At 36.3% G+C, this 12,504-nt stretch overlaps 1 protein-coding gene across 9 annotated transcripts in view; it reads right to left on the bottom strand.

Moving 5' to 3' along the window:
* DOCK7 (dedicator of cytokinesis 7) overlaps positions 1–12,504 on the bottom strand; it is a 200,771-nt gene that overhangs the window by 8,811 nt on the left and 179,456 nt on the right. For 8 of the 9 annotated variants that reach the window (XM_045547862.1, XM_045547864.1, XM_045547865.1 and 5 more), the window contains 4 exons: positions 10,152–10,241; positions 9,797–10,033; positions 9,301–9,444; positions 7,607–7,713 (listed from right to left, as the gene is read on the bottom strand). In XM_045547862.1, the coding sequence (XP_045403818.1) occupies positions 7,607–7,713; positions 9,301–9,444; positions 9,797–10,033; positions 10,152–10,241 (578 nt within the window). Of the gene's footprint in view, positions 1–7,606; positions 7,714–9,300; positions 9,445–9,796; positions 10,034–10,151; positions 10,242–12,504 lie in introns of those variants that run through there. The other variant, XR_006734166.1, reaches the window with a different exon arrangement.

Raw genomic sequence — 12,504 nt, 5'->3', positions numbered from 1 at the left:
CTCCCCCTTTTGCTTAACCTATATTGAATGACTAGTCATAAAGGAAAAGACTGAATCATTTAACCACATTAAATTTAAGAACTTCTGTTTATAGAAAAAAAAGTAAAAAGCCCCAAATTCAGAGAGGATATTTGTGATATTACAAATGATAAAGCATTATATATCCAGAACATATAAATATCCTTAAAAATTAGTAAGGAAAAGAATCCCATAGGAAAATGGCAAAAGACTTGGACAAGTAACTTTATAGAAGAGGAAAGAAAAATGGCTAACAAACACATGACAGATTATTTAACCTCTTTGGTAATCAGGGAAATGCAAATGTAATCCATGATCACGTATCATTTCACATCTACTGACTGGTCAAAGGTAAAATGTTAGACAATATCAAGTATTGGTGAAGATATATAGTAATAGGAATGCTCTCAAATGCTACTGGTGGGAATGCAAATTGGCCTTACACACTCTGGAAAAAAATGTGGCATCATCTGGTCCAAGATGAACCTAGGAACCAATAATACTATTCTTAGTTATAAGCCCTGGAAAATCTCTCATACATGTACATCCAGAAATAGATAGAGAAATATTTGAGTAGGACTCTTTGTAACTAAAAAAACAAAACAGGAAACAACCAAAATATCCATTAACAGAGGAAGGAATAAATCATGCCATATTCATACAATGGTATATATAAAAATAAATTAACTAAAGAGACATTATAGATATATCTCAAAAACACTGAAAATGGCAAAGTCACTGAAGAATCTATAGAATGTTCATTTATATAACGCTAAAAAATGCAAAACTAAATGTTATTTAGGGATACATTAATTTATGATAAAACTATAAAGTCAAGAAAGGAAATGTTAACTATGAAATTCAGGATACCAGTTACCATTGAAGGAAAGGAGAGGGCGATGATATCAGAGAAGGGTACGTGGGGAGGGGAATCTCAAAGTAATGATAATGCTCGATTTCTTAAGCTGAGTGGCGAGCACATGACTTTCATCTTCCTATTCTTTAATAGCAAATGTTATAAATATTTATAATTTATTCAAAATTTAATGAAAACAAGTTTTAAAAGACAAAACTGAAGATAAAAAGTAAACACATGGAAAAGAGTTTATTGTTTTGAGTAATAAAAACTGAAGTACCATTTAACACATTAACTGCCATACTAGAAAAAAAATTTTTTCCCTGGGGCCATGGTGTTTTATTATGAAAATAGAAAAAAAACTTTAAAAACAAAATGATCTTTTCTAATTTAAAGAAAAATTTATTTTTTATTGTTTTCTGTGTGTGAGTTATATTCAACTTGAAAAATAGTTCATAAGGGTAAAGGTAAACAAATGTGTGAGTTACATATGCTTCCTGAGGCCCCAGGGTCAAAACTAGCATGAGTTAAACTCATGTGACAGTTAACATGTTGAAAGTAACAAATAACATCCTATTTAAATGGCATTACTTAAAGCACAGTGTATTGAGAATAGTACATCTGCATTCTTGGCACTGTTAATACAGTTGACACTTGAACAATATGAGTTTGAACTGCACGAGTCCACTTACATGTGAATTTTTTCAGTAAATATATTGGAAATTTTTTTGGAGATCTGTGATAATGTGAAAAAACTTGAAGACAAATTGCAAAGTCTAGAAATATTTAAAAAATTAAGAAAAATTTAGGTATGTCATGAACACATAAAATATATGTAGATACTAGCCTATTTTCTCATTTACTACCATAAAATATATAAAAATCTATTATAAAAAGTTAAACTTTATCAAAACTTATGCACATGAACACTTACAGACCCTACATGGCACTATTTGCAGTTGAGAGAAATAAAAACAAATGTAAAGATGTAGTAATAAATCATAACTGCATAAAATTAACTGTAGTACATACTGTAGTACTGCAATAATTTCAAAGCCACCTCCTGTTGATACTGCAGGAAGCTCAAGCGTTGTATCTGTTTAAAATGTCATGTGATGCTAATTATCTCCATGTGAGCAGTTCATCTCTTTAGTAAACTGCGTATCATAGTAAAAAGTCATTTCTCATGGTTTTTGCATATTGTTCATCATGTTTAGTGTGATACCATAAATCCCGAATAACACCATGGGACCCAAATGAAGTAGCACTAGTGATGCTGGAGGTGCTCCTGAGAAGCAGAGAAAGGTCATGACATTACAAGAAAAAGTTGAATTGCGTGATATGTACCATAGATTGAGGTCTGCAGCTACAGTGAACTGCCATTTCAAGATATGAATGAATGATATAAATGAATCCAATGTAAGAGCCATTGTAAAAAAAGAAGAGGAAATTTGTGAGGGCAAAAGGTGTGAAAACCTTGCAGTTTTTACAAAATGCCTTTTTTTTTAAAATTTCATATTGAAAATGCAGCTTTTATGTGGGTACAGGATTGCTATAAGAAAAGCATACCTATAACCTCTAATATGATTCAAGAAAGAGCAAAATTATTTGATGACAACTTAAAGCAAAGGGAAAGTGAAGGGTCTAAAGCTGGAGAATGTAGTGCCAGCAAAGGATGGTTTGAAAATTTTAGAAAGAGGTTTGGCTTAAAAAATTTCAAGATAACAGAAGTTGTTTCTGCCAGCCAAGAAGCAGTAGACAAAAATTCCCAGATGCCATTAAGAAAATCATTGAGGAGAAAGGATATCTACCTGGACAGGTTTTTAATGCAGATGAAAGTGCCCTATTCTGGAGAAAAACAATGACACAAAAGACATCAGTAAGAAAGACAAATGAGCACCAGGATTTAACGCAGGAAGGGATAGGCTAACTCTACTATTTTCTCCAAATGCAGTCTGGTTTATTATCAGAACTGCTCTTATCTATAAAAGTGCTAAACCCCAAACCAGCTACCAGTCTTTTGGTTATACAAGAAGGCCGGAACTAGAACACTTTTTCTGGACTGGTTTCACTGATGCTTTGTCCCTGAAGTCAAGAAGTACCTTGCCAGTAAAGGACTGCCTTTTAAAGTTCTTTTGATATTGGGCAATGCTCCTGGCCGCCAAGAACCCCGTGAGTTCAACAATGAAGGAGTTGAAGTCGTCTACTTTTCCCCAAACACAATGTCTCTAATTCAGCCTCTAGATCAGGGAGTCATAAGGACCTTTAAGACTCGGTACACCATGGAAAGGATTGCCAATGTTATGGAGGAGAACCCCTACAGAGAATATCATGAAAGTCTGGAATGAGTATACCACTGAAGATGCCATCATTGTTATAGAAAAAGCCATGAAAGCCACCAAGCCCAAAATAATAAATTCCTGCTGGAGAAAACTATGTTCAGATATTGTGCATGACCTCACAGAATTTACAACAGAGCCAGCCAAGGACATTATAAAAGAGATTGTGGATATGGCAAAAGAGGTGAGAGGTGAGGGAGAAATTCAAGAGCTAAAAGACACCACACCAGAGGAATTAAAAGAAGGTGACTTAATGGAGAGATAAGCACCTCCAGAGCAGTGCCAGATGATGAGGAAGACATAGAAGCAGCAGTGCAAGAAACCAAATTGAGGGGTGGGGGGAGGGGATGGGGGTATAACTACATGATGAGTGCAATGCGCACTGTCTGGGGAATAGACATGCTTGACGCTCTGACTTGGGGGGATGGGCGGTACATGGGCAATATATATAACCTGAACTTTTGTACCCCCATAATAAGCTGAAACAAACAAACAAAAAGAAACCAAATTGATGTTAGACAGTCTGAGTTCTGATTATTCAAGACTGCTTTTGACTTCTTCTATAGCATGGGGCCTTTTATGATCAGGGCACTGAAACTAAAACAAACAGAAGGATTGGTGTCACATACAAACATTTTTAGAGAAATGAAAAAGCAAAAAAGTCAGACAGAAATTATGATGTACTTCTGTAAAGTTACATCTAGTGTGCCTGCCTCTCCTTCTACCTTCTCTACGTCTTCCACCCCTAAGATAGCAAGCTTCCTCTTCCTCCTTCTTCTCTCTAGCCTATTCAACATGAAGACAATGAGGATGAAGACCTTTATGATGATCCACTTCCACTTAATGAATAGTAAATATATTTTCTCTTCCTTATGATTATCTTAACAACATTTTTACTCCAGCTTACCTTAGTGTAAGAATACAGTATATATATTAACATACAAAATATGTTATCGACTGTGTTATTGACAAGGTTTCCAGTCAACAGTAGGCTACTAGTAGTTAAATTTTTGGGGAGTCAAAAGTTATACATGGATTTTCAACTGCACAGGGTGCCGGTGCCTCTAACTACTGCATTGTTCAAGGGTCAACTGTACTTAGAAACTTTTTGGAATGTAGTTGGTATTATGAACCAATAAGAATGCTCATGTACTTTGGCTCGGTAATCTCATTCTGGAAATTTTAATTCAACAAAAGAAAGAAGATCTATTGTGGTACAAACTATGTCACACTCAAATTCAACCTAAAGTCAAACAATAGGAATACAGAAAATTACAGTAGATTAATTAGAGAATATAATATAACCAGAGAATAATAGTTTTAGCTTTAATTGAAAATAAGAATTTAAGATTGTATGTATGACTGAACTATGGTAAAATATATATGAATACTGGCATAAAAAATGAATGGTAACACAAAAATAAAAAATATAGAATTGGCTATTACCTTCTTTGTAAGGTTTATAGTATGTAGTTTTTTTTTGGTTTGCTTTTAGCTTTTTCATAATTTAAAAGGAGAAAGGTGGCCAGGCACAGTGGCTCACGCCTGTAATCCTAGCACTCTGGGAGGCCGAGGAGGGTGGATTGCTCAAGGTCAGGAGTTCGAGACCAGCCTGAGCAAGAGCGAGACCCCATCTCTACTAAAAATAGAAAGAAATTATATGGCCAACTAAAAATCTATACAGAAAAAATTAGCCGGGCATAGTGGCACATGCCTGTAGTCCCAGCTACTCGGGAGGCTGAGGCAGTAGGATCGCTTAAGCCGAGGAGTCTGAGGTTGCTGTGAGCTAGGCTGACGCCACGGCACTCATTCTAGCCTGGGCAACAAAGGGAGACTCTGTCTCAAAAAAATAAATAAATAAATAAAAGGAGAAAGGCTTCTCTATACATAGTAACACTTAAGGAGACCTGTTTAACACAGGAATTTGTTACCCTACAGTAAATATATACAAAGAAGAAGACATTTGTTAAGAATTGTAGTCATGGTAAAATATTCCACAATATCAAGAAAAGAAGTATCTGATTAGCTATTATTAAATGTCTATGACCTAAAGAAGAAGTATGTATAGTTTCGTGATCATCTGGTTGACAAAGACAGTAGGGTTTATTTTGTTGTTTTTTTAAACCTCCCAAATAATAAAATTAATTCTAGAAATCAGTCAATATTATAAGCAAGAATCAGGTTTCTTTCTTTTACTACCACAGTTCATCTGTTCCATGTATTTTTTCCTACTGTTTCCTAAAATTAATCCTATGAGGCTATCTAGCACAATAGTTATATTACAAAATCTCAGACTTTCAATGAAGCTTTTTGACGTTTTCCTTTTAGATGTTTGCCATGTTCAGGAAGGAGAAATTGATAGCAGTTTGTGATCACTATTGCAATGAGAACAAAGGAGATATCATCTCAAACTACTTAAACAAGTATCATTACCTATAGTTTTCTGATGACAAAACTAATGTAAAATAAAATTATTTCTGCCCCTAATAAATCCATTCAATGAATGCTTTGATAAGAGAAACCATAAGAGGGAGTTCTATGGTTCTAATGCTGCTTTATTAAGTGATAATCAAGTCATTTATTAATGGCACACAAGGCCCTTTCAATGTGATTCCAATCTACTTTCCCAGTCTTTTCTTTAACTATTGGTCTTTATAGATTCCATGGTTCCAACTTCACTAGACTATGTATCTTTCATGGAACAGATCCTGAACGTTGTTAATTTCTAATTTGGTAGGTCTCCCTCTTTTCTGCCTGAAAAACTAATACGCATCTTCCAAGGTTCAAATCAAATGTGTGGAATCTTCCCTGACATCACTAAGTTGAATTATTCATTCCCTCTTTTGTAATCATAGTGTTAGTAAAGCAGAAATCAAGTATCAAGTTGATAAATGATTATTTTCCCCTATTGTTTCAAAATTTAATATTTACTGAACATCTTCATTATGTGCCAAGTATTAGCCTATAAATGTTTCATTGTGCAGAAAACAGTTAAGATTGCATGCCTGAGACTGGTATCCTTAGAAAGGCCCAACTGCAAGGTTGGCCCTTGGTTAGAGTCTGGGAATTTGGATTTTGGGAGGTTCCCCATCATTCACAGAAGATAAGTGTGGCTCACTGTGCCTAAACCATTTATATAAACACTATGGTTTCTGCTGAATACCTGCTTTCCTTCTGAGAGTCTAGAATTTTGGTTTGTGTCAGGGAAAGGGTGCCTGTGTGACCAGCTCCCAGTAAAAACCTTAGGCCCTGAGTCTCTAATGAGGTTCCCTGGTACACATTTCACAACTCATTGCTGGAGGAATTAAGCAAGTCCTGTGTGACTCCATTGCCAGAGGACCCTTTGAAGCCTGCCCCTAGTTTCCTCCAGACTCTGCCCCATGCACCTTTCTCTTTGCTAACTTTACTTTGTATTCTTTCAGAGCCATCAATCACAGCTACCAGTGTGACTGTACACTGAATTCTGAGTCCTCCTAGCAAATCACTGAAACTGGTGGTGGTCTTAGGGACTCCTGACACACCCATATAGTATTTCACCTAATTTGCACAACCTCCCTATAGGAAGTAGATATTATTATCCTTACTTTATAGATTAGGAAACAGAGGATCACAGAAATTAAAGTGACCTGGAAAAGGACGCAAAAGGATAATGTCAGGATATGAACACCATTTTTTTTTTTTTTTTGAGACAGAGTCTTGTTCTGTTGCCTAGGCTAGAGTGCCCTGGCGTCAGCCTAGCTCACAGCAACCTCAAACTCCTGGGCTGGAGCAATCCTCCTGCCTCAGCCTCCTGAGTAGCTGGGACTACAGGCATGCACCACCATGCCCAGCTAATGTTTTCTGTATTTTTCTATATTTTTAGTTGCCCATATAATTTCTTTCTATTTTTAGTAGAGATGGGGTCTTGCTCTTGCTCAGGCTAGTCTCGAACTCCTGAGCTCAAATGATCCTCCTGCCTTGGCCTCCCAGAGTGCCAGGATTACAGGCGTGAGTCACTGTGCCCGGACTGAACACCGTTTTTTGCTTCTAAGTTTACTGCTTGTAAGTTCCCTGGGGGGAAGAAAAACCAAAACTTGAACATTGAAGGTTCACAATAGATAGTAGCTTTCAAGTTAAATAGTTTAATAATTGTTTCAAGTTAATAAAATTTCCTGAGCTTTGGGTTTTCCAATCTTTAAAATTAAAAATATGACATTATAGAGTATGGCAGGACAGGGGGCAAGGGGAGATAAATATACACTATTAAAGGATAGTAAATTCTACACAGATTATTTCTCACTGTGAACCACTGTTGTATGTTTTCTCTTTTCAATAGTTCCATAAGGCCCTTATGTCATACTGTGGTGTTGGACATTCTCAATTTGAAGATCTTTATGCAGGAAGCCTTAAATACCTTTTAGTAAAATCTTTAAAGCAGAGTCGAAGTTTATTATGATGTCTGAAGAGCTTTGGGTCACTGGGTATTTCAGATAGGAAAACCTGGGCAACTTCCAGAGGGCCCTGTAAAATAAGAAAATAAAATAAGAAGTATGTTTTTGTCTTCTCTAAAATGAAAGAGACAGAATTTACGCACATGATTTTTCTTACAACTAAGATACATACATGTCTATGCCTATATTAAAAAACTCTTCAGAGACAGACTGTTTCAGTTTTTCTTAATTTCATGTCTACATTCTTGCCAACTGCAATTAAATTAACTTCTTATTAGTTCATTCTTCAAAGAAACAGAATAGGAGCTCAAGGACTGGCTAATGTGTTCAATAATGCAGTTTGTCTTGTATTTTTTATATTTTTTAATTTATCCTGGATGTAAATGTCAGGCTACTACATCTGCCAGTCTACTAGTTATCAGACTTGATTTTGCTAAAACAGCTTCCCTCAGTATTCCAAAGGTGTTCCTGATGCTGCAAGTTAAAGATGATAATGTTTTGTGAGTAAGCTACATCATTTGGGGGTAAAAACCTTAAAATCACATATGTTTTGGCGGGTAAAGGTCTTAAGGTGTTTACTTCAGTTTGGGCAGGGCACTTTTTAGCTTTGTTTCTTTAATCTAAAAACTAGTTAAGCCATATTACAGGAAATCTTACTTGAAGCCTTTCTGAAATTTTTCCTTGCCATGGAATATTCCTTAAGATTGGGGCCATGCCCAAAATCATCATCAGCAAGAGAATTTGAATGAATGAGCTACAACGGGATAATGGAGATGGCTTTTGATCTGCATATGGCAAAATAACAATATCCTATATATATATAGTTAAAATTTTCAAAATGATTCCATATCACTTATTTAATCCTCACAACTTATTATGAACGAAATCTATAGAAGATAACATTAGGGAGAATCTAAGATAGTAGAGGTTCACAAATATATACATAGCTCTGAAAATAAGCCCTTCTTTTTTAGATTATATTCTTTCAGTATAAGCTTCTTTTTTTTTTTTTTTTTTTTTTTTGGAGACAGAGTCTCACTCTGTGGCCCGGGCTAGAATGCCGTGGCATCAGCCTAGCTCACAGCAACCTCAAAGTCCTAGGCTCAAGCAATCCTCCTGCCTCAGCCTCCCGAGTAGCTGGGACTACAGGCATGCGCCACCATGCCCAGCTAATTTTTTCTATATATATTTTTAGCTGTCTGTATAATTTCTTTCTATTTTTAGTCAAGATGGGGTCTCACTCTTACTCAGGCTGGTCTCGAGCTCCTGAGCTCAAGCAATCCGCCCGCCTCAGCCTCCCAGAGTGCTAGGATTACAGGCGTGAGCCACTGTGCCCGGCCTCAGTATAAGCTTTTAAAGGAAAAGCTATTTTAAGTGAATCAATTCTTTCTTAATAAAATGCATATGAACACATAGATAGAAAACCATAGGCAGTAGAGAAGGCAAGTATAGAAACCTTAAGAACTGAGATTATACTGAACTTTTGTTTTTCAATTTTCTTCCATTTATATTTTCAGTGTCTTTTGCAACCACTTCTAACACATATACTTTTCACTTGATTTAGCATTTATTTGTGATCTTTGTAAAATATAATAATGAAATTATTCCATATCCTATTTACAACTTTAATCACATAGTGCTAGCAAAAAGCACTAACCTGATTAACCGTTGTGCCTACAGATCCCTGGAGTACCATTTGAAGCATTTTGGGATCTGCTGGATCCTGATGTGTTGCAAATGCCAACTCCTGTGTCTTTTTCTGCATGTCTTCAATGGCAACTTCGATTGGTGTTAAGATGATCTGAATAAAACAGTATCTATTAGGTGAGTGTACTGATTGAAAACTATTTAATGAGCTTTACATATAATCAACTAAAATTTTGAAAAAAGTGGAGATCAATTGTAAACTTTTATGTAACAATGAAATCCCAGACTTGGATCCCTAAAAGAAAAAAAAAAAAATCAACCTTTTAAAGCATAGCCTGAGAGTAAATTAGGAACTTACAAGTTAAAAAATAATGGCTCAAAAGTGGGTACAATTCTAGTATGCTACGGTATGGGGATGGTACATATCTTCTGCTACATCTACATTGTTGTTACATGGTTTGCATGTATTTGTTTCACTAATTCTATTTCCCCATTTACGGACTTACCTCCTCTTTATGAGTGACATTGACCCTTGTTTTAATATAGGGAAAGGCATGAGAAGTAGTCAGAATGGTCTTCCTTTTGAATTGTTCATGAAGTTCCCCATGGGCACGACCATCTAAAGTGAAGGGTGTACAGTACATGAAACGTCGAAGATTATAATTTTTGTCAAAGTATGTGATTCTGTCCTTCATCTCATATGTGTCAAAGTATGGCTCCACATAGGTAATCTGAATATATGCCTGGGAAAGGAAAAAATTCATTTCCTCACTGTTATCATTTAGTCTTTCTCAAACAAAATAGCAAAGAGGTATAACTCAAAGATATACATATATGTCATTACAGTCTAATCAACCATACCTTGTTAGGATCCAATTTACACTTGTCTACAGGATTAGAGTCCTTGATTACTTCAACCACATCCTCTCCAAATCTTTCTCCATAAAATCCCTACAATAAAGAAAAAGAAATATTTTACATGAAGTTAACAGGATTAGAAAATATGCCGGGCGCGGTGGCTCATGCCTGTCATCCTAGCACTCTGAGAGGCCGAGGCGGGTGGATCGCCTGAGGTCAGGAGTTTGAGACCAGCCTGAGCAAGAGCGAGACCCCCATCTCTACTAAAAATAGAAAGAAATTATCTGGCCAACTAAAAATATATATAGAAAAAATTAGCTGGGAATGGTGGTGCATACCTCTAGTCCCAGCTACTCAGGAGGCTGAGGCAGTAGGATGGCTTAAGCCTAGGAGTTTGAGGTTGCTATGAGCTAGGATGATGCCATGGCACTCACTCTAGCCCGGGCAATAGAGCGAGACTCTGTCTCAAAAAAAAAAAGAAAAAGAAAATAGAGAAGGCCTTTGAGGGAGATTCCTGAGCAAAATTAGGAGATTTAGTAATTCTGTACAACCATGTCAATAATTACAAAATAAGAATTATTTAGTCTTACAAAAATTATACTAGCTCATAAATTATCATGGCCTCAGTCCATATTTATTTGACATTATTCCGATTTATGCATTTTAACACAAAATATAAGAAAAGAATTTTCTCCAATAAAAACACAGGATTCCATAAAGGGTTCTAAACAGAAACAAAAGATAACAGAAAGACAAAAGAAACTCATTATCTTTGATGTATAAGATCTTACTTTTATTGAGTTTGATGTGGCCCAATTTCTTAACAGACCATGGTTCAATGAATAAACATTCACTTTTTTTAATGCCCCCCCCTTTTTTTTTTGTTGAGACAGAGTCTCACTCTGTTTCCTGGACTAGAGTGCCATGGCATAAGCCTAGCTCACAGCAACCTCAAACTCCTGGGCTCAAGCGATCCTCCTGTCTCAGCCTCCTGAGTAGCTGGGACTACAGGCATGCACCACAATGCCTGGCTAATTTTTTCTATATATATTTTTAGCTGTCCATATAATTTTTTTCTATTTTTAGTAGAGATGGGGTCTCGCTCTTGCTCAGGCTGGTCTCGAACTCCTGACCTCCAGCAATCCGCCCACTTCGGCCTCCCAGAGTTCTAGGATAATACAGGCATGAGCCACCGTGCCCAGCCAACGCTTTTTTAAAAATTCCAGAATTTTCAAATAAAAGCATTGACCTGTTGAAGTTTTGTATAGGTTTAGATTTTGAAAAGGCAAACTTGGGTCAAGAATGTAGTGACTGAGATGCTTTGCATCTCTGCAGAAGAAATTTGTTTTAAATTGTTTAGATTTCTGGAAATATAGACTTTTAGAAAAAAAAGAAAAAACAAAAGAATGTAGTGACTACTTCATATGACATTGGGTAGCAGCACAGGCAATGGGTGGAGCCATTCAAAAGGAAAAATCAAATCTAAGTCTTCAAAGGAGGCCTGGTGTAGTGGCTCATGCCTGTAATCCTAGCACTCTGGGAGGCCAAGGTGGGAGGACTGTGTGAGCTCAGAAGTTCAAGACCAGCCTAAGCAAGAGGAGACTCCATCTCTACTAAAAATAGAGAAATTAGCAGGTGTCATTTCCTATGCCTGTAGTCCCAGATACTTGGGAGGCTGAGGCAAGAGCATCGCTTGAGAGGGTGCAGTGAGCTACAATACTGCCACTGCACTCTACCCAGGGTGAAAGACAGAGCAAGATTCTGTCTCCAAAAAGAAAAAAGAAAAAAAAAATCTTCAAAGGAGAAATTCCCACTCCTGCCCTAAAGATAGTTTTTTATGATTAAGAAATATAGTCTCAACTAATATTTCCCATGACTTACACTTAGCCTCTTGAAAAATAAAAAGTCACAGTTTGAGTCAATTTATGAAAGTTGAGCCCAGCAAAGTTGCCAATAAGAATATAACATTCAAGAAATTAATAACATCAGCTGAGAATAAAAACAAGCCTGGAACACTGCATCTCAAACTGTTACGTGAATACAGATCACCTGGGGATCTTGTTAAAATGCAGATTTTAATTCAAAAGTCTAAGTATCTGCATTTCAAACAATCTCATAGGTGATGCCAACGCTTCTGGTCCTATGGACCACACTTTCAGTAAAAAGAAGAAAAGCTGGAAAGAATAATTACAACAGAAAAGATTGGTTAGCTTGACAAATATGGAAATCAATCATTTATGGTGAAAATTAAGAAATTATAAAGGCCAAGGGAAGTGTTTTTAAGGTGTGATTTCAGGCTAAAGTTCTAAAGATATCTCACTAGGAACCTGGTAAGCCAAAAGAGATGATAATGTTT

Source organism: Lemur catta, chromosome 3 (genome assembly GCF_020740605.2).
Source record: "Lemur catta isolate mLemCat1 chromosome 3, mLemCat1.pri, whole genome shotgun sequence".
Taxonomy (NCBI): Eukaryota; Metazoa; Chordata; class Mammalia; order Primates; family Lemuridae; genus Lemur; species Lemur catta.
The sequence above is the reverse complement of the archived record's forward strand: the minus strand, read 5'-3'. Positions and strand labels throughout refer to the sequence as shown.